We start from the raw sequence: 24,031 nt of genomic DNA on the forward strand, positions 1-24,031 counted from the left end.
TATCAAATACAACGGAGACTATCTGGGACAATGGCTCGTATGTCGTGGACCACTTCAGCGCCCGAGGAGCTCAGACAGTGCAGGCCTTCTGGGAGCAACATCTGCTTACTGACGAGCTGAAAGGACTTTTGCGAGACGTTGGAAATCATGGTATGATGTCTTCTGAACGTAGTGGCAGCCTTGCCAGCTAACTTTGGCCTGACTCTAGGCTGGGAGGATAGCATCGAGATCCATTCGAATGTTTCGTGGACTCGCTCGCTTCCAACGCGATTCGAAGGGATGTTCGCATACGACCTGAAACCATACATACCTCTCATCATGTTCGGCAACAACAACATCAATCTCCAGAACACCTCCCCAGGAAATACGCGCTGTACTTTGGACCGACCGGACCAGGGACAAGGTTATGTCAACGACTATCGTGAGGCTTTGGCAGCGGGGTATCAAGAGTACCTCACCACACTTTCACAGTGGCTTCAGAGTCTGGGAGTCAAGGGACTTTCATCCCAGCCATCTTACAACCTACCCATGGACATGGAGGCTTCGATCCCATTTGTCGACGCTCCGGAGTGTGAAAGCCTTCAGGGGCACGACAACATCGATGGGTATCGGCAATTCTCTGGTCCAGCAAACCTCGCGCGGAAAGAGATCATCTCCATCGAACTTGGCGCGGTTTTCGGAAGAGCGTATAGCTACACTATCCCAGAACTTCTCTTTGCCGCAAACCGAGCTGCTGCAGGCGGTGTGAACCAATTTGTCATTCATGGGCAGTCATACACCGGCAACTACCCCCAAACAACATGGCCGGGATACACAGCATTCATCTTCTATGTCTCAGATCTCTATTCGCCTAAAAGACCAGACTGGAATCATGGCCTTCAGGCAGCCTTGGACTACATGTCGAGATTACAGCATATCCAGCAACAAGGTGTTCCACGTACCGATATCGCATTCCATAACAAACAATCTGTTACTGATCCAAATTTTGGAACGGTGTACGCGCCAACAGATTTGATTGATGAAGGTTTGTGATATCATAGTTCGAATTGGGTCATGGTCGGCCACTAACAACGCTTAGGTTGGTCTTACACGTACTTGTCACCGGAAAACTTTGAAATGCGTAATGCATATGTTGAACACGGTATCCTTGCACCCCAAGACGCAGCATATCAAGCCATGGTCATTCTAGGATCCCAGAACTTGACACAGCTCTCAATCTCTAAGCTGGAGAGCTTCGTGGAAGCTGGGTTGCCTGTCATCGTGGTCGGCTCAGTTCCCGGGCTGTACCCTTCAGAGACGCATGTCACCAGTCATACTTCTTCAAACAGTGTGTTGATGAAGCTTATGAACAACACGAACGTATATCATGTTGCAGAGGGCGAGATCTCTCAGAAGCTGAACGACTTGAATCTCAAGCCGCGAGTTGGGGTGAGAACCAACGGCACGTGGTATTCCACGTGGAGAGAAGACAAGGAAAGTGGCATGGCCTACGCGTACATATTTGGCGATGTAGTCGCAGCGACTGGAGAGGTGGTAGTCCAGTCAAAGGGAATTCCCTACTTCTTCGATCTCTGGACGGGAGCGCGATATCCGGTTCTCAACTACCAGACCAACGGATCTACAACAACTATTCCACTTGAACTCGCAGGAAATCAAACACAGATTATCGCGTTCGCTTCTAAAGCAATGCGAGGCACTACGACTCCAGCCATTCATGCTACAGAGTTTTCATCGAACATTGTCGGCTACGCCCCACGGGATGATGGGTTTGAAATGCATATTGCTGCGTCTTCAGATCCAGCAGTCGTTAGATTGTCGACCGGCACCGAAACCACGCATGCCAGCCAAGCCCCCGAATCCTTCGATTTGGGACTGTGGACCCTGGTTCTTGAGCATTGGGAAGCTCCAGAAAACTTCAGCGATGCAAGCATCACAGCTGTCAAGAGTAATACGACTCACCAAATCGACAAGCTAGTCTCATGGAGTGATATTCCCTCCGCAACGAACACATCTGGAGTTGGCTACTACCACACAAACTTCACCTGGCCGCCGGCGTTGACTACCGCCAGCGCCAACGGCACGGCTTTTGGTGCCTATATCAAGTTCCCTCCTGTGTTGGATGCAATCACGGTTCATGTCAATGGCGCCAGATTGCCTCCTCTGGACTTGACCAACCCTATTGCTGATGCCACGCCGTACCTGGTGAAAGGAAACAACCAGGTCCTCGCCGTTGTCCCGGGTACGATGTGGAACTACCTTCGCAGTATTTTACCTGGGATTAGGAGCTCTGGCCGGGAGTTTTCGTCAATGACAGCTCTACCCAAGACCGACAATGGATTGGTTGGTATCGTCACGATTGTTCCTTTTGAGATCTTCCATCTGAAAGCTCAGGACAGCCAGAGAAATTGAGGACCTGTCAAGTCAGGAAGAAGCTCGGAACTAAAGAGTGTAGATTATGCCACCAGGCTTCATGAACACTGTACATGGTCACATCACACAGATTGTCTTCGATTACCAGTGTTTCCACACTGTTCCAGACCGTGAATACGCATTGCGTGGTGCGGATGAAGACCACAGCCTCTCCTGGGCTCATAACTGAGGTAGTCATAGCAGTCACTGCAGACCAGTCACCATCCTTTCCTCGCCATATCCTAGTTATGCGCCAAGTGTCACTAGAATACCGCTGGCCATCTTTGATGCTTAACGGGTATCTGCTTACGGGCAAGGATCATAGGAATATAACTCACAGTATCGAAAACCGTACCACACTTATAGAGCCTTAAGAACTTTTAGGCATTCGGCCCAGTGAACCTACGATGAGCACGGTGTTAGGGGTGCATTTGTTACGAGGAAGTCACCGTATTCCATCTCGATACGTGGATTCTACCCCGCATCTTCATCCCAGCCAACCACAATGCCAGCTGTACGCGTGATGGACTAAGACGTCAATCAACCCAGCCACGATGTCCAGGCGTGATTGAAGCAGCTTGCTACCTGGTTCGATTTTATAGCGATTTATGACGTAGCGATCTGTGACGAACTTTCGGGAGATTGAGAATCCAGGAAGATTTCGGCACGACTCTGTAATTTCCAGGTCAGAAGCGGGGCAGATTAAACCTGCCGGGCCGCTTAAGTGAGGATGGTCACAAGAAGTCGAGAGAGGGCCAAGGTATTAGCCAAGTCCGGCAAGTTACGCCATGTTATTTACATAAGTTCGCATCCCCGAAACGACCATGCAATTGGAATAATCGTCTCCTAAACATTGAGGGTATCGTTTTCTTCTTCGCACGGGTGCATATGCAGGTCCTCGTAATCCCATTCTATGCTACGCTGGTCCTGGGACTGGAACTTTGTAGATGTAGCTTCGCCTCCAATCGTACGAATACGCGTATGATGTGTCGACATTTACATCCCCAACACTTCAATTCCGCTCTCTTGTACTTGGTGGACATCTCAAATTGACGTAGAGGACGTGGCAGGTCTGCTGGCAAGGTCGCACCTTGCCTGAGGCTTGCCTCAGAAACCAGACCTCTCTGAATCAGGGAAATTGTTACAATGTAGCCTACTACGCCATATCCGCTCCTATACGAGCAGAGTAGGTCGCATCAGAAAGGATGTCGTGCTCAGGGACCGCAATGAGCTCGGCCAGTTGGGTATTGATATGAACATCATAGGAAAAGAAGCACTTTATCATACCCCGCAATATCTAAAGCGAAAGCGAGAATGCATGTCGAGCGTTTTGGACAAGCCGGCGCAGCTTTATAATGGAGCTGAAAATTCATGTCAAAATTGATTGCTATCAAGTAAACTATCAAGTAAACATGTCAATGTTGTTGACAGAAACTCAAAGAAACCAGACATATAAACCGTATCCCATTCTCATTTAATCTCATTTCGTCCATACGAGGGCACCAAATTTATTTCCAATTGAGAAGTCAAGATGAACTTACCTTTTTTCTTGGCTGTTGCTAGCCTCTTCTTTCTATCCCCCACAGATGCTGTTCTCAGCAAATCCCATGTCAGATCCACCAATGTCACTCAAGATTTAGTCAGATGGGATGAACACTCACTCTTTATCCGAGGGGAGCGTATCGTTGTTTTGTCGGGCGAGTTTCACCCATGGCGTATCCCTTCGCCAGGGCTCTGGTTAGACGTGCTTCAGAAAATCAAGGCACTGGGTTACAACGCAGTCTCATTCTACGTCAACTGGGCCTTGCTTGAGGGCAAGCCAGGCGAGGTACGCATGGACAATGTGTTTGATCTTCAACCTTTCATCGAAGCCGCCGTTGAGGCTGGATTATATCTCATCGCACGACCTGGTCCTTATATCAACTCTGAGCTCTCTGGGGGCGGTTTCCCCGGCTGGTTACAGCGCAACAAAGGCGAACTGAGATCAATGGCCCCGGACTATACCAACGCAACTGAGAACTACATTTCAAGCGTCCTTCGCGTCATCTCCGCAGCCCAGATCACCAAGGGCGGACCCATCATCCTTGTTCAGCCGGAAAACGAGTACAGTCTAGCGGTCGGAACTGCCAACCCGGTTGAGTCAACCAGGCTCCTGGACCCAAATTACATGGAGTTCATGGAAGACCAATTTCGACGAAATGGTATCGAAGTTCCTTTGATTGGAAATGACGCCGTGCCTCTTGGAAACTGGGCTCCTGGATCAGGCAAAGGGGAGTTGGACATTTACGCGCATGATGCTTACCCTTTCTACAAAGGATGTAAGTTTTCCAAGGACCGCTTCAGTCATGTCTGCTGATTTTAGACTTAGGCGATCACCCCACGGACTGGACGGATCTCACTGCTTTGAGTCTGACATATACATATCGAAACCATCTGCAGCAGAGCCCAAGCAGCCCCTATGCCGTACTGGAGTATCAGGGAGGTGCACCCGATCCTTGGTAGGTTCATGCTATACCGCAGTCCCCCTCGTCGATATCTGTGCTGATTGATCAAAGGGGAGGTGTTGGCCTGGATAAGTGTGCAGCAAAGATCAACCAGGACTTCACCCGTGTCTTCGTGAAAGAGCTTGTGTCGCGCTCTATCAAGATACTCAATCTCTACATGGTATGCTTTTCCTCATTATGTCTCAGCTGGTCGCTAACTTGGCGGATAGACGTACGGCGGGACAAACTGGGGGAACATGGGACACTCAGAGGGCTACACTTCCTACGATCATGGTGCTTCTATCAGGGAGAACCGTGGGATCGACCGGGAAAAGTATAGTGAAGCCAAGATCGAAGCTCATTTCCTGCGTGTTTCCGAGGCCTATCTCACAGCCATCCCCCAAAATGCCACATCTACCGAGTTCGTTAGCACACCAGAACTCCGAGTCGTTCCCATCGTCGGGGACAAGACTCGTTTCTACGTTGTGCGCCATACAGATTACACCTCACTCAACCGCACTTCCTACAGACTCAATTTGCCGACATCTGCCGGCAACATCTCCGTCCCCTTGCTGGGCGGTGATCTTTCGCTACATGGGCGAGACTCTAAGATCCACATCACAGATCATGATGTAGGTGGCACCAGCTTGATCTACTCCTCAGCGGAAATATTCACCTGGAAAACTTACGGAAACAAGACACTGCTCATCTTGTACGGGGGCGGGGGCGAAGAGCACGAGTTCGCTGTGCCATCCTCGTTAGGAAAGCCGCAATTCGAAGGCAGCAATGCGACGACACGTGCTTACGGCAGCTTCAGAGCTGTTCACTGGCTAGTCCAAGAAAGGAGACAGGTTGTGCATTTCGAAACCCTCGAGATTCACCTCCTGTGGCGCAATGACGCCTACCGCCATTGGATCCTTGATCTTCCCGATGCTGACAATGGATTGATCCAGCCCACTCTGGGGAAGTCGTCAATCGTCGCCAAGGGGCCTTATCTTCTGCGGAATGCAACTTTTGCCGATGGTGTGCTTCATTTGGCGGGAGACATCAATGCTACTACAACTCTTGAAATCCTAGGCGGGGTCCCTCCGAACAGCGGGCTTAGCTTCAATGGCCGCTCCCTTTCGAATGCCCAATGGAAGAACGGCAGGCTCCAAGCTGAGCTCGTCTTTGAAAGTCCGACACTTAACCTGCCGGTCTTTTCCGAACTGAAGTGGCATTCAATCGATTCACTCCCAGAGGTCTCTGAGAGCTACGACGATTCCGCCTGGACCAAAGCAACGCTAGAGCAAAGTAACAATCCTCGCAATTTGACGACACCAACATCGCTCTACTGCAGTGACTACGGCTTCCACGGCGGCTCACTTATCTACCGAGGCCACTTCACTGCGACCGGCAATGAATCCTTCTTCAACGTGACGACAGCAGGCGGCTTTGCTTACAGCCACTCTGTCTGGGTTAACGAGACCTTCCTCGGATCCTTTCCTGGAGATCCTCACACTGCCAACTCAACGCAAGTCTTTGATCTTACTGGTCTCAAACTCGAGGGCCCTTCAGTTTTCACTGTTGTCATTGACCATATGGGCATGAGCATGAACTTCTGGGCACGGTCCGACTGGATGAAGCTCCCACGCGGTATCGTTGACTTTTCGCTTGGTGGTCATCAGCAGTCGGACGTGAGTTGGAAGCTTACCGGTAACCTGGGAGCTGAAGACTACATTGACAAGACGCGTGGTCCTCTGAACGAGGGTGCCTTCTATGCCGAACGACAAGGCTTTCATCTTCCAGGGGCATCCACGTCTGACTGGGCTCCAGTAACACCTTTTGAAGGCACCAAGACGGCTGGTGTATCTTTCTACAAGACAGAGTTCCCCTTGGATATGCCGATCGGCTACGATATCCCTCTGAGCTTTGTTATCTCGAACGTGACGGCTTCAACTGGAGAGTCAAGCCTCTTCCGCGCGCAGCTTTTCGTCAATGGGTATCAATTTGGCAAGTACGGTCAGTAATAACCTTCAAACTGTCCAATTTTGATATCAATACCATACATCTAACACCTATGCAGTCAACTATGTTGGCCCGCAAACACGCTTCCCTGTTCCAGAGGGCATCCTCAACTACAACGGAAACAACACCGTAGCACTCACTCTGTGGGCTTTGGATGGATCGGGTGCACGTCTCAAGGGATTCGAATTGGCAGTGGACCACATCGTCCAGTCAGGCTACCGAAAACCTGGGCAGACACCTCAACCGTCGTGGGTGAAGAGGATTGGGGCGTACTGAAGAGATCTCCTCTGGAGAGTTCCAACTCTTCATATTCGATTCAATGTATTTTATTTTTTCATTCTTTACCTTGGCCGGTTTCCGCAGCTTCTGATCGATACGCTTCAACAAGATGTTGTTGGAGAGTCCAACTAGTTCTTCGGCTCCATCGGGAATCCTGAAACTACCTAGGCCCAGAATTCATGTCGTGAAATAAATCGTGGCTACCAACTGCTCTGGAAATGATCGACAGGCTGAAAGCGGTTACATATGGTGTTGAGGCGCAGCCGTTGTCGAATGCACACATTCAAGACACCAACCAGCTGCGGGGAACGGACATGGAACAGGGCGAGCAAGTCTGCCTTGCGCGCCCTTACAGGGCATGTCAATCAATTTACGCATGACCTCAAACCTCCTCTCTCGGGCGGTGTGCATACCATCGGCTTCCGGTACGCTAAACCGGATTCTCTTACCGCAGCTTCGGCCCTGTAGCATTGAGCGCTCGACTAGGTGAATCTGGGCTTAGCGGCGCGGAATATGCGCCGCTGTCAAGGTTCACAAGCGACTTGGCAGGCAGTTCCCGAGATGTTATGCGTGACCCTTGCATTTCAGCTCTTGACGAAAGATAAATGCCCGACCATCATCCATATCTCATCACCGGCGTCCGATGAAGCCAGGTAAACCATATCATCACACAAAGCTGCAATATGCCGCCCATATTTGAAGACCCTTGGCCAAAGGAGAGAGTCAAGAGCTCGCTTCAACTCGCCTCAGCAGTAAGTGACCTTGGGTTTTCAAGGGATGGTCTGATCTTGATGACTGCGTAGAACCATATTCGGCTCATTGAAATTTTCCTGAAACTCATCCCGCACTTCAAACATGATGATGCTGGTGGTATCCACGATGAAGCTCTAGCATATTCGGAGTGGCGCTATGTGAATTACATCCGCTACCTGCGCATCTTTGGCGTTGCGCCACATGACTATCCACCCCCTTGGTGAGTTTCCATTTTGGAATCAAAGTCTATATGCTAACTCTGGTTACTCGGTAGGGATGTTGCTATCGTCTGGTATTGCCATCTCTTGTCACCAGGCAAGTTTCACCGGTATCTTTGGGATGGCAAGTATCGCAACTACGGCCTGAACCATCATCACTTCCCAGTCAAGCGCCTACTAGACCTCTATAACTCTGGCACATGGTCCGACAAAAAGGCGCAGAGAAAGTGGGAGCTCTATAACAAGAGGAATGACAGTCCTAAGCTGCCTTTCCAACTGTGGCGGTACCCGCCATGGCAACCCGAGCGAAAGTCGAAGCTGCTTTCACCCTTCTCGAACAAGCAGCCGTGTATGTATATCAAAGCTGACCCGGCGATCATGATGCACGACTTTGGTCGTGATGAGGGTCAAATCGCCTGGTGTACAATCATGGGGAAGAAAGAATGGACATTGTCCGAGTGGAAGGATGTGAGGATCGGGAGGAGGCGAGACGTCTGTCTCAAGAACAACCTACACAGCCGGGACGGGGAAATGTGTCAGTTGGCACCCTGGCCTACTCTCGACGACCTGCGAGAGACCTTGAACAGCCAGATCGCGTTTTGGAAGACGGTCATTCAGGCAAGAGACAGCGATGCTTCCTTTGCCACGAGTCTCGGCCACTCAACTGGCGATTACGAACGATTCATCAAGTTGCTTGGAAGGCCTGCCGAAGGAACCTTCACCTCACGCCCGGTAGAATACGACATGGACACAATCTTTCGGTCCAAGTCAGGTACTCACCTGTTGAGAAGCCGCTGCATTGTACCACCGACCCTAGCCATCGACCTTCTATGGCATACACATCGGCTTTACCCAGGTTCCTACTGGGTGTGGAGCTTTAGTGTTGCCAGGAGGCTCATCGACTATGAACATGTCACTTCGGCCGCTGCAGCGGGCTTGTTTTTGAAAGATACAAGGATTGAGTGGACGAAGAAGTATGGCACAGACTGTCCCAAAGATCTCGTCATGGATGGGCCAGGAGGAGAGGGCTATGTTCCCGATGCAGCTGCCGTTCCACCTGGCCATCCTGCCAAGATAAAGGCAAAGTTTGTACTTGGTGGCACCAACCCTATCAGGAAGAGAAAGAGGCGGACGAAGGGTGAGTATTTTGTCTTTGATGGGGTTTATGTATCTTTTGATAGCGGAGATTGCGGTGGAGGAGATGGAGGCGGTGGCGGCGGGGACGGAGGATGCGGTGGTGACGGTGGAGGTGGCGGTGGCGATGGAGGAGGGTAGAGAGGATGAAATATGGTTGGCACATTTTGAGGTAGCGGCTATTCGAGATGTGATATTATCTTTATTAAGATTCATTTCTAAGGTATGCTCTAGCTGATGGTGGTTCAGGCGCTTTTAGTCTCAAGCCAGCGTATGTTTGCTGAAGAAGTCCATGATATACGAAGACGCATTGTAGGATGCCGGGCCATCTCCGTGCTCCTTATTATCCGCATTCACTCCAGTGTACGGCCAGCTGTGATCCACATCATGCTCGTACACGTGAGTAACAAGACCCTTCTTATCACCTGATCCCCAGCGATACATCTGTGCACGAGAGGTGATATTCTTCTCGCTTGCCTTCTCGTTGAGGCCATCACGAAGAGCCCATTCGGTCACCCAGTGGAAGACGTCAGGCAGGCAAGCGCCGCGGCGGCTAGGGTTGCCTTCGTAAGGAATAGTCCCATCTATTCCGCCATGGAACTCAATGAGGGGGATGTTGGACCGTCCTGGATTGCACGGGATATCGACAGTCTTGGGATTGCAGCCCTCTGCACCCTCGATGTAATAAGAGCCGGAGACGGGCGCAAAAGCAGCGAAACGCGTTGAAAGTTCGTTGTGGCAGGCAGCATAGTTGACAAAGCCGCCCCCGTTGGATTTACCAGTCATGAAAATGCGGTTCGTATCGATGCAGTACGTTTTCTCGAGGTCGTCCAAGACGTTGCTGGTGTACTCAATGTCGTTTCTCTTGGTGATATTGGGAGTGCCTTCCCATCGTTCCTACATGAAGAATCTCGTGTCAGCCTCATGGGTGAGCTTCTCTGACAAATGTTGCTTACCTCGTATCCGCGTAGATAAACAACGATGTGATCAGTATTGAAGTATGGCGTTTCCAGACGGTCAAGATCTCGCTGAGACTCTGGTGTTCTAGTTCCACCATGGTAGGAGAATATGATCGGGTTGTTGGATGTTGTAGAATACTTCGGTGGCAAGAACAGGAGATAGTCTCGAGATCGGCCTTCTTTATCAGTGTAAGGAATCGTGTATTCGTTCCCAGGTGCACGCCCCTTTGGTAGGGCCTTGGTGCATTGGGCAGATGCGATGACACTCCTTGCTGGTGTCGTCGCAGCTGCCACGACAGATGCCGACGCGCTGAGCGCCAGCATCAGAAAGCGTGAAGAAACCATGGTGAAGTCTGTCCTACGATATGGAGTGATATTAAAAAGGGCAGAAGAAGAAGCTTTCTTTCGTCGACAGAGGATATCCGGGTTAGAATAATCCACGTTCTGTTGTAAGAACCTTTATGGAATATATACGCAATCGCGGATCATAACCGCCGTAGTAGGATCAGCACTACCCGGGCCTAGTTTTCACTAAAGCCTTCTAGGTCTCACCATGTGCCGGCAGAAATTACGAGAACACGGGGTGATCGTCGCCAGGCGTAAGCACGTTTCCCCAAGGATCACTAGGCACCGACGTAACTCCCCTAGAACACCCTCTCAAATTGGAGAAGGATTCCTTTTCAGGGCACCTCGTCACGCATCTGTAGGGCCTACTCACCCGGAGAAGACCTCAACCCCCCGGGATTAGACCGCGAAGGATGAAGAATAAACCTTATTGTTCCCCGCTCGCGCGCGCTTCGGATCTCAAATGAAGGGACGAACTCGGGAATACGGCATACTTCCACGAAGCAACAGCTCCCCGTTTGATGGACGCTGCGCTTAACCACGCTCCTACCGCCTCTATGTAGTCCCGCGTTGTCGGCTTGCTACGCAGGCCGGGCGATGCTGGAGCAACTGCTACGTTCACCTCAACAATATTCCTGATATATTGAACGTGACTTAAATTACAATCGTTAGAGGAAGCTCTTCGTTTTTAGCCGTTTACAAAAGACACTTTGTTCGTTGCTCACTATGTCTAGTTCTCAGCGACCTGAGGTGGCGCGCGCGTGTCAGCTGTGTGTCTTCACAGTGTTCAGGTCGCTCCGCCAGCACAAGTCCAGGAACACAAAGAGGACGAAGCAAGTGTCAGGTACGCAATCGACGCTCTGTTCAATTCCAGTAATGTAGCAAAAGATATTCGCATCTTTGTGATTTTCACCGTCGAATTAAACTATCCCAGCATATTCGGAAACATGTCGGGAATATAAGCTTGATTCGGACGAATAAAAAATGCCGGGTCACTTTTACCTGATTCAGCGTCTGTCACTGGGAAAAACTCCGCTCCGCAACGCTAATTTGAGCCCAGAAATGCGCGAAGTTGAGCAATTGACAAAGGTCCATGGTCAATCTCACTACAGTGTGATGGACATATAAATATTCGGTGATGTTTAAGCTTTTGAAATCAATTAATTCAAACTCTACTTGGGCAGCCAACCCAGCAACATATCTTTCTCAAATCGACGGCAGAGACCGACGCAACTGATCATGGGTGACACCATGAAAGCTTGGCAATATTCTGCCATCGACGGCAAGCTCGAGGATTCGCTTGTTCTCAACAAATCAGCGCCTATGCCAAGCTCTTCAACCTTGCTCAAAGATGAGCTCCTTGTCGAAGTCATCAGCGCATCGCTCAACCCAGCAGACTATAAAGTCCCCGAATCAACTCTTATTGGGCGTCTCATGGTCGCACGCCCCGCCACGCCTGCCATGGACTTCTGCGGCCGTGTTGTGGCCATACATTCCTCAAATTCCAGCTTCCAAATCGGACAGCTTGTGTTTGGTGGATACGCAGGCGTCGGCCAGAAAGGTACGTTGGCAGAGTACATCGTCATCTCAGGAACACACTGCGCACCCCTCCCGGATGGCATAGACCCTGATCAAGGCGCGGCGGTTGGCACGGCAGCGACAACAGCCTGGCAGTCTCTGATACCGGATACACTGCAACCTGGCGGCAAGGTGTTGATCAACGGAGGGAGCGGCGGCACAGGCACGTGGGCTATTCAAATGGCAAAGGCCTTGGGCGTTGAGGTTGTCACGACGTGCTCCGCCACGAACGTCAAGATGTGCCGACAGCTTGGCGCGGATGAAGTCATTGACTACAACAAAGAAAACGTCTTAACGAAGTTGAGGGACAGGGGGGAGGTCTTTGATCTCATCATCGACAACGTGGGCAACAACCCAGACCTGTATGACAACAGCAGCAACATGCTGAAGCCTGGTGGAACTTTTGTGATGGTGGGCGTCGGAGAAAGTCTCACACTTTCAGGATCGTTCTCGATGTTGAGCAAAATGATTTGCCCAAGGATTTTGGGCGGACAGCAATTTTACTTCGTGCGTATGCAGAACAGCGCGGACTTCTTCCGACGAATTGGCGAGTTGATGGACCAGGGAGAGGCCAAGGCGGTGATTGATTCAACGTTTGGGTTCGACCAAGTGCCCGACGCTTATAGGAGACTACGGGATGGACATGCCAAGGGCAAGATTGTTGTTCAAGTTGCGAACTGCAAGGGTAGCGGCAGTTCGGATTGATTGATAAATACGTCTCCAAGTAATGTCTAGCCCCTAAGAGATACTTCAGTCGCGGGGTAACATCTCTGCTTCGTAGATTTCAAGATGTGAGTGACTTGAGCATCAATTTCTCGGCATAATTTCTCGGCATTATTGGCTTACTTTGCAGTCCAGAATAGCTCTACTTAGCTCAAATTTACCCCTTGGATCTTGAAATACAACTCGGTCGTGTTTACTCAAGTTCTTCTTGCCTGTGACTTCTGACGCTGCTCGTCTCCTTTCTTCTTTGTCAGGACTCACCCTCAATAACCCTTATTCGGGGCCATGCTCATCCACTAGTACCTCGGGTGCCTGCATCGGATTTGAAAACTCTCCTTTCACGAATGGAGATGCCTGGTACTTCAATTACCGGCATCACGCATGTGAATGCAAGGCATAGATGCCTTCTAGAAGTATTCGAAATAAGCCGAATATGGGGTTCCCGTCACACCTATCCAGCCACTACGACCCACTGTAAAATCCGAGGGCATCCGCGCATAGTCCCATCTAAGCCCGGCGTGTGTCGGTCGGTGTTCGGGTCCGGGGTGCGGCGAGTGACTCAGGCCGTCCGCGGAATGTCAGCATCCAATCACAAGGCGTTCTGTCCGAGGTCTTTCCAAAGTCCCAAAACCGATAGCCATGAGCTAGAATTGAAGGCTAGTTGTCCGAGGCTTACGTTGCGACCTTGGCGAGTTGCTGAGCCTCGATTCTGGAGATCATCATTTTCTCAGAGGCGATGAGGCCTTGGGTGTTCAGAATTTCACTATCATAAAAGACTTATAAAAACCATCTTCTGTCGCCAATACCCATAACAGAAACCATGTTCGATACACTCAGCAATCACATCACGTCTCAACTCAAATCGCGATTCGCTTGGTCACCACGAGCTTTACAAGCTCAAATTCCCATCGCGATGTCTCTCTCACTCGCTCAGAATTGTGTCCCGAGCACCTTCAGCCCAGTCCTCTACGGAGCTGAGATCCTGTCTCTTGAGGCGAACCTCGTCACCAACTACAGCGCCTCCGTTCCTTCGGCATTCCGATACACTTCTCCATCCGTCGAACTGAAGAACGCGACTTTTTGTAATGTGACCATCACATACACGCACCCGGGCCAGAATGACAACCTCGTCACCGAGGCATGGCTTCCGCAGAACTGGAACGAGAGGTTCATGGCTGTGGGCGGAGGAGGCTGGGTCGCCGGCCGCTTCTTCTTGAGCTACAATGCGATGAACGGAGCCATTGCGGACGGCTTTGCGACCATCACAACGGATGCAGGCCTCGGATCTGCGAATGAGCCTAGTCCGTGGGCGTTGAACAGCCCTGGCAACGTCAATTTGTACAACCTGCAGAATTTGGCATCCGTTTCCCTCAAGGACGAGGTAATTATCAGTCGCAATTCCAACTTGAGACTCTATAGAGCTTATGAGTGCTCTGAAACCATTCACTAATTGCAAAACTCCCAGGCTATTATCGGCAAGTCTTTGATTAAGAGCTACTACAGCCAGGACCCCCAATACTCCTACTGGGCCGGCTGTTCCCAGGGTGGACGACAAGGGCTCATGCTTGCCCAACGCTACCCCGACATCTACGACGGCATCGTAGCGGGCGCCCCGGCAATCAACTGGAACAAGCTGGTGAGCTTCGTCTACTGGCCCCACCAAGTGATGAATGAGCTTGGCGCGTTCCCTTACCCTTGCGAGTTCGACGCCATCGTTAACACAGCAACCTCCGAGTGCGATCCTCTAGATGGAGTCACAGACGGAGTCATCTCCGACATCGAAGCCTGCTTCAAGTCTTTTGATCCCTTCTCCCTCGTCGGCCAATCGATCACATGCGCCCAGAAGAACGGAACCCAGCAAATCATCTCAGAGGCTGCTGCGACGGTAGTGAATGCTACGTGGCACGGCCATGTCACCGCGGATGGCCAGCGGCCGTACCACGGTATCTTTCCCGGAGCCGACTTTACGGGCAACAAGCCGACGTCCTTCAGCCAGCCGGGCATTGTGATGACGAGCTGCAATGAGAGGGGCTGTACAGATGAACCGTCTAACCTCGGTACAGCCTGGTTCAAGCTCTTCATCGCCAAAAATGAGACCTTTGACTTGACAAACATGAGCCGCGAGGAGTATGATGCGCTGGTGTACTCTGGTCGCCAGCAATATGAGTCGATTGTCGAGACCGCCGACCCTGATCTGAGACAGTTCAAGGCAGCCGGGGGCAAGATGGTGACTTTCCACGGTTTGGTACGCATGCATCACCCGAACTCTGTACCAAGCAATTAGCAAGCTAACCTTCTGTCTGCAGGCTGACAACATCATCCCGCCCGGTGGCACCGAAGACTACTACAAGGCAGTGAACGAGGTCATCCCTGATATCCAGGACTTCTACCGCTACTTCGAGGCTCCCGGCCTGGGCCACTGCTTCGGCGGTGTGAGTGGCACCCCGACTGGCCTCTTTGAGCAGCTGCGCAACTGGGTTGAGAACGGCACCGCACCCGACCAGTCTCCCATCCAGATTTCTGTCGGCAATGCGACGCACAACCGTATCCTGTGCCCGTACCCCAAGAAGTCGGTCTTCAACGATGGCTGTGGGGATGCTTCTAAGGCGGAGTGCTGGTCTTGTTCCGAAAGCCCCGTGAAGACCAACACCACCAAGAGGGCTGCGCCAAAGTTTCACGGGCTCTGATCGTGCCGTTCCAAGGGTGACATGAGTTCTGAAGAACTTTCCTTGTTCCTCAATCATTGCGGTCTTTTGCCTCTGGAAACGTATCGCGCTATTGAACATACTTTTCGCTTCTTTTATGTACATTAAATATAATACATGCATAGTCTACAATTTTAAATCTCTCGGCCGTTCATTCACTCAGCTTCGCTTACGTTAAATTTCATGCCATTTCCATCATTTCGTCTTCCTTCAACATTGCGTTCGGCCATTCAAGCCATTCTTTCCAATACGTCCCAAGATGATCTGAAGTTGCCCGAATAAGGAACTCTCCAGAGCCGCCCACAGCCCAATAGTCTTTTGCCCAATGTAATAGTACGGCATAGTAAGACAATAGGACCAGAGCTTCTGGACGTCGTTGTTGGAGGAGTCTGATGTACTCCTGCGACACCCGAACGGGCCATTCCTGAATGACGACGAGCCTGCGACTTTCCTCCGAGCGTACAGAATCAAAAAGATACTGCAGAATCTTGACAACATCTATATAAACACCCCTGGTTTGTTCATTCATCTCATTCTCGTTCAGCCGTTGGAGCAGGCTGTCACACTCATTACCGTGAAGGACTTGTGTGCCGTTTTCCATAGAATATGCCGGGTTGTGTGAAAGAATCTTCTCCATGAAACCATGAAATTTGCCCATGGCTCCCGCGACAATACTACGGATTCCATGGTGAAGTGTCAGGCACTGAACAAGCCTGTCAAGCACGGTGGGTATTGAGGTTGCTGCGGCGAAGGCTTCGAATAAGGTCTGCTGACCAAGTAGGAGGCTGAAACAGAAGAGCGCCATGACGTTGTCTTCGGTGACTTGCAACCCGCCGATATCTAGATGACCAATGGCTCTCGTCTGGAGGCCGGTTGCTTGAGTGAGATACAACGCCTTTGTTTCTTCATCGCTGGCGACTGTGCTCCTGTAGGCGGCGGTGAAGGCTAGGACTTGGTCCATCAAATATGGCGCCTTCAACGCTTCAGCGTACGTCAGGCGCATCAGTGGGCCCATTTCTGATTGCAGGGCGACGAGGACGTCCGTGAGAGTCCCTCTAAAGAAGAGGAGTAGATCGAAGTGGAACAAGCTGAAGCGTTCCGAAAAGAAGTCATCTGACAACTCTGATAGGTTCAATGACGTAGACTCGCCGTTCGAATCTGCTACTACTGATGGCGGTTGCAATTGACGCCTGGAGGAAACCGAGGAATGGGGGCTCGGAGCTTGAGGCGTGGATAGGTGGGCCGGTGTATTGGCTGGTGGCGTTGGCAAAGTGCTGACCAGCTCTCGGTAAGAGCAATGTCTTCCCGCAGTTTTGCATCTAATGCAAATTGGTCTCGACTCATCGCATTTGACCTTTCGTTCTTTGCACTCTTTGCATCCGAGGCGGGACTTTCTGTGCTTTGGCATTGTGGATATAAGATGGGTTCGGATTTGAACAAAGCGAATGATCGGGTTGCGATGCCCTGCGACTATGGGATCCGGGAGCGAGGAAATGTTCTAACGGAGGTAAAAGAAAGAAAACAAAGTTTAGAAGTCTGTGTTTCCGAGCATGAGATCGGAAAGCAGAGAGTATGTGTGGGCAAGATGGGCACTGGAGGCATAAGAGGCGAGGTTAAGAGAGCTTGAGATCGGGTGTGGCATCGTATTGGCGTATTAGTTCATGAGGTTCGAGACTCAGACCAATCGCATTCATCTGTGTCCGACATGTTATCCACATTGAACAGGCCGCTAGTCAGCTTTATGCTTCACATCCATCCAAGCTTGACCGCAGACGGCGCAACTCGTATCGGGTTTTTGTGAAAGTGGGAACCGTGACCTCCCGAGACCGAGTATTTATGAGATGCAAGCCTCAGGGGTAATTCTGAGCTGTATCGCGAGCATGCCAAGTTTGATTCTCTGCTCTTTGTGAGAAGTAAGTCATTTGATGGGATTGAGTGAGGAGTGAGTGGCCCATGAGAGTGAGATGAGAATAAGATGCACAGCCAGATGGGTCTAGGACCATTCAAGACTAGCGCCTCAATGAGACCCCGCCGACCGGTGTTCAGCCGAATGGCCCCGCCTCTCCGCGCCGCGTCCCGCAGCCTTGCAGCTCGCAGGAAAATTTCTTGACAAGAGCTTCTGCAGTAGGCGGGCGAAAAAACTCCACCTGCATTGTACGGACGATGAGAACGTCCGCCACCTCAATTCGAACATGGCGACCGATGATGCTCCTCAACAGGCCGGCGGTGCTCCCGCGAGGCAGCCTGCCGACCTTCCGACCAGCGACAAGCCGTCAATTTCATCAGAGTCCCGCGCAGATGGCTCAGCCCAGCCCGGTACTGCAGTGGAAAAATCACAGGAGGGCCGACGCGGCGACAGGCGCGACGACAACAGGCGAGGCGGCAAGTCGCGCGGACCGAAGCGGAAACACGACGTCGGCCGGTCAGCGTGGAGGTAAGCTCTGTCCTTGTCAATTGACCTTTTGGTTTATGTTTGCAACTCGCGCCAACGATGTCTAACCAGGGAATAGCCGTGAGGCCACCGACAAGCGCGGACGCAATGCCGAGTACCAAGAGTTCAAGCGCAGAAAGGTAGACAAGGACGGCAACCCCGAGGCCACCGAGAACCCTTTCACTGCCGAAGAGATCGCCGCCGAGGGACGCAAGCCGAAGCGAAAGGTCGCCGTCATGGTCGGATACTCGGGCACGGGCTACAAGGGAATGCAGATCAACAATGAAGAGAAGACAATCGAGGGAGACCTGTTCAAGGCCTTTGTTGCCGCAGGTGCTATCTCAAAAGCCAATGCCGACGACCACAAGAAGTCGAGTCTCGTCCGATGCGCGAGAACCGACAAGGGCGTCCACGCTGCTGGCAACGTCATCAGCTTGAAGCTCATTATCGAAGACGAGGATATCGTCGAGAAGATTAACGCTGCCCTGCCCGATCAGATCCGTGTTTGGGGTATCCAGCGTACCAACAACTCTTTCAGTTGCTACCAGACGTGCGACTCGAGATGGTACGAGTACCTCATGCCGACATATTGTCTACTGCCCCCTCATCCCGATAGCTGGCTGTGGAAACAGCTGGTTGAGGCTGCGAAGGAGAAGGGTTACTACGAGGAGTTCCAGAAGAAGCTTGCCGATGTTGAAGGATACTGGAGAAAGGTTGACGAGGAGGACATCAAGCCGATCCTCGACAAGCTCGATCCCGAGACTAAGGCCAAAGTGATGGAGAGAATCCACGCCGACGAGGATGCGACCGCACAGGCAGACGAGGCCAAGCCTATCACCGAGGCGAAGACCGAAGAGACCCCGGCCGAACCCGCTCCTACCGAAGAGAACAAGACTCCCGCAGAGGTCCCCGAGGGAAGTGTCAAGCCTAGGAACCGCGACCTCACCCCCCTCGACTTTGCCCTTCGCGATATCAAGGCCGCCTACATCGCAGCCAAGAGACGTTACCGCGTTACACCCGAGCGCCTCGCTCAACTCCAGGAGGCCCTGAACATGTATTGCGGCACAATCAACTTCCACAACTACACCGTCCAGAAGAGCTTCAAGGATCCGTCAGCCAAGCGCCACATCAAGTCTTTCAAGGTCAATATGCAGCCGATCCAGATCCGCGATACTGAGTGGGTCTCCACCAAGGTCCACGGCCAGAGCTTTATGATGCACCAGATTCGCAAGATGGTCGGCATGGCTTCCCTCGTCGTCCGTTGCGCCACCACTCTGGAGCGCATTAAGGAGAGTTACGGCCCCACGAGGATCGCCATTCCTAAGGCTCCTGGCCTGGGTCTTCTTTTGGAGCGACCCGTGTTCGACGCCTACAACAAGCGGGCGGCGGATAACTTTGGCAAGGAGACAATCGATTTCACAAAGTACGACGAGAAGTTGCAGGCTTTCAAGGATAAGCAGATCTACCAGCGCATCTTTGAGGTTGAAGAGCAGGAGAACACGTATGTGATACCCCATCCTTTCTATGCAACACATTTACTGACTATGCATTCAGCTTCCACATCTTCTTCCAGCAGGTAGACAACTTCAAGTCTGACTACTTCCTGTGGCTCACTGCCGGCGGCATCGAGGCTGGAGGGGTCCGGACCGGAAAGGAAGAGAAGGGAAGTAAGACCCTCGAGTCAGCGCTTGGTGACGAAGATGAGAACCCTGTCAACGGTGACGGTTAAGTCAGCCATGCCAGGCGACAGAGTCGCTGGTCGTTGAAGGTGGAGGTTATAGCGCAGCGGCGACTGCTCATAAAATGATACGATAGAATCAGAAAAGCATAAAATTCCCTTCCCATTCTCTGTATACGGGTATCAGCGTTGCGTGCTCAGAGATGTCCTCATCTCAAGAACCCCAAGCCCAAACGCCAAAGCAAGCAAATCGTAGTTTTCGCCCTTCTGCACCCAACTCTTCAAACCAACCCACGATCCTGTGCCTAGGCAGCACCGCCAGCCCCATTCGGCGCCGTCGGAGCAGCTGGTGGCGGAGCAGCCACAGCAGCACCAGCCTCCCCAGAGACACCGTCCCCACGACCCATCGGCACCCACTTGCCCTCCGCCGCGGCTGCGAGGCCAGCGAACCGCGTCTCCTGGATGGCGTTGAGGAGCTCCGCACACCGGACCACGTCGGCCTGGAGCTTGTCTGCCTGGATGCGCGCGTCACCTTCTCCCTGGCCCAGCTTGCCGAACAGCCAGAGCTCTTTGAGGCGGCGGCTGAGGGCGAGTAGGTCTTTGATTGATGTGTGCTGTGATCTTATGGTTAGTTGCGCGTTGTTACTTATCAAGTAAGGCATCGACGGGCCCAATTGAGAAGCGGGCGGTATCTGGCTATCCGACAATTCGCAGTATGGGTGAGAGTGTGTTATTCGGCTTACCAGTCCTTCAAACTCCATTTGCATCGACATGCCCGTCACAGCGACCGTCTGCGGCTCAACGTTCTTACGCTCTCCTTCGGCTTGGATCGTCGCGAGCATTGTGAGCATGCGGAAGCGGGAGAGTACGTCGGCGATAAGCCGATTGTGCGTGTCGAGCAAATTTGAAGAGTCTCGTGAGGTGTCCATGGTGGCGGGATTGTGAGGTGTCGATATGTGTAAGAGGGACTTTGTGAGGATGGCGGCGTTGGAGGTGAGGTGAGAGGTCAGAGCTCCTGCTGAATCTTGAACTTCATAGGTAGTGGGGGCGGTGGGGTTTCCTCGGTGTACTGTGACCCCTGGGGCAGCCTTACCGAGGCTCTACACCGAAATCATCGGTGAGCTGCAAAAGAGCACTCTCATTGCGTGACAAGGAGCAAACAAACAGCATGTACGCTGGCACAAAGGAATCCGCAAAACATACCATCTACTTGTTAAAGATTCTAACGACTGGTGATCAGATTAATCTAATCCCAGGTCTCAGGAGTCGTTTTAAGCAGCGAGCTTTGGCTTCTGACAGCACTCTTTGTCGAATGAATTAGCAAAGGAAGTTGAGCTGAGTCAAGCTCACAACCTCTCCCACTATTTCAAAGACAATTTTGTGTTTGATTTACGAGAAACTTTTATAAAATACTAGAATTCTCAGGCAAGATTCCCTTTTCATCAACTCCTTCATTCCCTGCCTACATCCAACAGAATAGCAATACTGCTCAAGTACGCAACGCTCAGCCTCAACGCTCCAACATCACAACATGACTACCTATCAAATCAACCCAAGTGGCCTTTTACCTGATGCCTATGTTCTCGGGGGCATTCCTGAGCTCGGCGAGGACACTGACGATACCAAGCTCCAGGTCCAGGTCCTTCAGAATAATAAGACCTTTTGCGCCTTCCTGTTGAACTTCAAAGGAAATCAACCTCCATCCGGAATTCCCCATCAGTTATTTGTGCGGATGCAAAAGTACGAAAAGAATGAATCTCCCATGGTCACAGCTGCACTCACGAAGCTTGCCCGAACTGTCCTTCCTTCGCTGGTTCCGAAGGTGTGGGGTTGCGGATACAGCAGGATGATAGACGGTACGAATGTCTCTTATGTCCTCTCTCAATGGTACCCGGATGCCTGTCCGCTGGAAACAGTGTGGGATAGAATGGACGACGAGAATCGAGGACAGATCATCGGAGACCTATTCGAGGCAGTGTCAAAGTTGCGTAGCCTCTCTTTGCAGAAGCTGACCCTGGAGCAATGGCAATGTTTCCGTAACACCCCATTTGAGACAAAGAACACCGAGCTCCCCATTCTCGTCGGTGGTCCGCCTTACGGATATCACATCGACTTTGCTTCCCTCTTGCGCCGTAACCTCTGCCCTAGAAACGCCGATTGCGCGGTAAACGGAAAGACCGATGGGACTTTGATCGTGAGCGTGCATGCTCCCGAAGCGGAGCACTTTGGATTCGCTGAAACAGACTTGGATCTGCTGACTCAAAGCTCAGTCTTGTGCCACAACGACTTGGAGCCCTATAATCTACTTATTGAGAAAGTTTCTACCGAGCGCGGTGAGGAGTATAAGCTTGTGGCCATACTCAACTGGGATCAAGTAGGCTTCGTTCCCTTCGCCTTTGAGGTCGCCCGGAAAGACTTGCATCTGGGCTTGCGGAACTTCAACTGGAGTTGGTACGATATGTACCGGCAACTTGCTGGTCATCAACTTTTCAACATTCCAGGTCGTCCGATCTGGTCAAAGCTGATCCGGTGTCTAATGGCTGTCCATTCTTCCTCCCAGGCTAAGATCACTGAGATATCTACCTCGGACGGCACAGCGCAGATGCTGTGGCTGGAAAAGGAAGGTCTTACGTTTTCCACTCTTGCTGAAGAGGGATGGGTGAAAATGCATTCCTTTGTCAAATTCCCAGTCGATGATGATCAGGACATTTGGGATTCCTAGGACTGCTTCGGATCACGCTGGCGAGCTCATGCGGGTACGTGACGAGAGAATGAATTGAGAATGTACATATATATGATATTGGTTGAAATGAAAATGCTTTCTATCTCGACGAGTGGCCCAGAGGCGATATGGAATTAACATAGACTTGGCAGTTTGGTTCTAGTGCCCCATGTGGTTGCATGAATGTCGGTGTGGTCTGAACAATCAACTCGTCAGAACACCAGGATATTTACAAAATCTTTTTGAATGATTGCACTGTGTGGCTGTGGATTGAGACTTCAACTGAACTCAAGGTGTAAGAGTGCTGAAATGAGGGTCGAACATATCTTCAGGGGAAAGCGGAGAGCCAGGCGGAGGGTCGGACGGTCGGACCTTAAGTCCAGAGCCGGGTCGAGATTAGCGCTTACATATACATATCCCAGATTCATAAAGCTGCGAAGACGAACGAAACAACCCATGACTTCACCACTACTCCTGAAGGTTGAACTCATTTGTTGAAATCTGCGAATTTCGTAGTTCTGTTACAAACTTTCGACACCAATCGTTCGCAGTCTTTTAAGAGAGTAAATATGGCATATCCTGCGTTAGCTGCGAGACCTCGTCCTTCGGCTGCACCAGCGGGTGTCACATCTCAACCTCAACCACCCAGCGCCAGTCGACGCCGAGATAAACCTCAACTTTCCTGCGACAGTTGTCGCCGCCGTAAGTAGGTCAGAATCCTCTCTCCCCATCGAGTTTGGCCACAGCTTCTAATAAACTACCCATCGAAGAACTCGATGTGACCGTCAACGCCCCTGCCGGACCTGCTCTTTGCGGGGCCAGCAGTGTGTCTATCAAGAGACCAACGGCACGATCCCACCTCCAAAGGCCACATCAGGTGGCGCCACAAACACGACTCTCCAAGATCGTCTAGTCCACCTCGAGCAGTTGGTCACAATGTTGGGATCATCAGAAAACCGAATGAGTCAGATCCGTACGCCTACGGACTTACCTACGCCAATTGATGATCGCTCAGAGACGGGGAGTATGCGGTCAAGCGCTTTGGAACACCAGTATGTCGGCAGTGAGCACTGGTCAGCGATCATGGAGAGTATTGCCGATTTGAAAGACCACTTCGACCGAGAGGAACTGTCCAAGCTGGCAGAAAGTCCAACGGGGGATTACTGCTTCGACGACCCAAGCTCTTTCACCCTATGTCGAAGGTGGCAGCGCCCCTTGCTTTTGTACGGATGCCGACCTACAAGTTCGAGGTCAGAAATCCTGTCCGCCCTGCCGCCAAAAACGGCAGTAGACCGTTATATATCCCGGTATTTCAACCGTCTAGACCTTGTCTCTTCATGTTAGTCTTTTCGCGCCTGATCTTGGCCGATTGCTTGAAATTGAGAGTAATCCTTACTAATGCCCAGCAGCGTCTGTCCATGGTCCAACGTTTCTCAAAGAGGTAAGCGCGCATCAACGTCTCTACACTTAGCCAGATCAAGTCACTGACATCGGCATCGGTCACAGTACGAAGAGTTCTGGCGCAATCCTGACGACACTTCCCCAATGTGGATCGGTCTTCTTTTCAGCATGATTTGCTTAGCTGTCATCGCATCAGACCCTTCCAC

General features: G+C 51.5%; 8 protein-coding genes across 8 annotated transcripts; 6 read left to right on the top strand and 2 right to left on the bottom strand.

The window, feature by feature from the left end:
* Nucleotides 1-1,176: 1,176 nt before the first annotated feature.
* N0V96_007486 (uncharacterized protein) lies at nucleotides 1,177-2,409 on the top strand (the record flags this gene model as incomplete). Its single annotated transcript, XM_053192885.2, has 1 exon — nucleotides 1,177-2,409. One exon carries the CDS (start codon nucleotides 1,177-1,179, stop codon nucleotides 2,407-2,409), a length of 1,233 nt encoding a protein of 410 aa, XP_053049825.2.
* Nucleotides 2,410-3,940: 1,531 nt separating this feature from the next.
* On the top strand, nucleotides 3,941-7,175 carry N0V96_007487 (uncharacterized protein; the record flags this gene model as incomplete). The annotated part of the gene is made up of 5 exons (XM_065758041.1): nucleotides 3,941-4,727; nucleotides 4,778-4,907; nucleotides 4,965-5,073; nucleotides 5,123-6,893; nucleotides 6,958-7,175. The coding sequence occupies 5 exons, from the start codon at nucleotides 3,941-3,943 to the stop codon at nucleotides 7,173-7,175; spliced, it is 3,015 nt and encodes a 1,004-aa protein (XP_065613183.1).
* A 2,369-nt stretch (nucleotides 7,176-9,544) lies between these two features.
* Nucleotides 9,545-10,587, bottom strand: N0V96_007488 (uncharacterized protein; the record flags this gene model as incomplete). The annotated part of the gene is made up of 2 exons (XM_053192882.1): nucleotides 9,545-10,180; nucleotides 10,240-10,587. 2 exons carry the CDS (start codon nucleotides 10,585-10,587, stop codon nucleotides 9,545-9,547), a joined length of 984 nt encoding a protein of 327 aa, XP_053049822.1.
* Nucleotides 10,588-11,826: 1,239 nt separating this feature from the next.
* On the top strand, nucleotides 11,827-12,870 carry N0V96_007489 (uncharacterized protein; the record flags this gene model as incomplete). The annotated part of the gene is made up of 1 exon (XM_053192881.2): nucleotides 11,827-12,870. One exon carries the CDS (start codon nucleotides 11,827-11,829, stop codon nucleotides 12,868-12,870), a length of 1,044 nt encoding a protein of 347 aa, XP_053049821.2.
* Nucleotides 12,871-13,801: 931 nt separating this feature from the next.
* N0V96_007490 (uncharacterized protein) lies at nucleotides 13,802-15,575 on the top strand (the record flags this gene model as incomplete). The annotated part of the gene is made up of 3 exons (XM_053192880.2): nucleotides 13,802-14,269; nucleotides 14,354-15,133; nucleotides 15,195-15,575. The coding sequence occupies 3 exons, from the start codon at nucleotides 13,802-13,804 to the stop codon at nucleotides 15,573-15,575; spliced, it is 1,629 nt and encodes a 542-aa protein (XP_053049820.1).
* A 2,210-nt stretch (nucleotides 15,576-17,785) lies between these two features.
* PUS1 (tRNA pseudouridine synthase 1) lies at nucleotides 17,786-19,753 on the top strand (the record flags this gene model as incomplete). The annotated part of the gene is made up of 3 exons (XM_053192879.2): nucleotides 17,786-18,027; nucleotides 18,104-19,525; nucleotides 19,579-19,753. The coding sequence occupies 3 exons, from the start codon at nucleotides 17,786-17,788 to the stop codon at nucleotides 19,751-19,753; spliced, it is 1,839 nt and encodes a 612-aa protein (XP_053049819.2).
* A 254-nt stretch (nucleotides 19,754-20,007) lies between these two features.
* Nucleotides 20,008-20,631, bottom strand: N0V96_007492 (uncharacterized protein; the record flags this gene model as incomplete). The annotated part of the gene is made up of 2 exons (XM_053192878.2): nucleotides 20,008-20,316; nucleotides 20,446-20,631. 2 exons carry the CDS (start codon nucleotides 20,629-20,631, stop codon nucleotides 20,008-20,010), a joined length of 495 nt encoding a protein of 164 aa, XP_053049818.2.
* A 602-nt stretch (nucleotides 20,632-21,233) lies between these two features.
* N0V96_007493 (uncharacterized protein) lies at nucleotides 21,234-22,424 on the top strand (the record flags this gene model as incomplete). The annotated part of the gene is made up of 1 exon (XM_065758042.1): nucleotides 21,234-22,424. The coding sequence occupies one exon, from the start codon at nucleotides 21,234-21,236 to the stop codon at nucleotides 22,422-22,424; it is 1,191 nt and encodes a 396-aa protein (XP_065613184.1).
* Nucleotides 22,425-24,031: the final 1,607 nt, after the last annotated feature.

Source organism: Colletotrichum fioriniae (genome assembly GCF_027942845.1).
Source record: "Colletotrichum fioriniae strain IMI 355084 chromosome Unknown scaffold_9, whole genome shotgun sequence".
NCBI lineage: Eukaryota > Fungi > Ascomycota > Sordariomycetes > Glomerellales > Glomerellaceae > Colletotrichum > Colletotrichum fioriniae.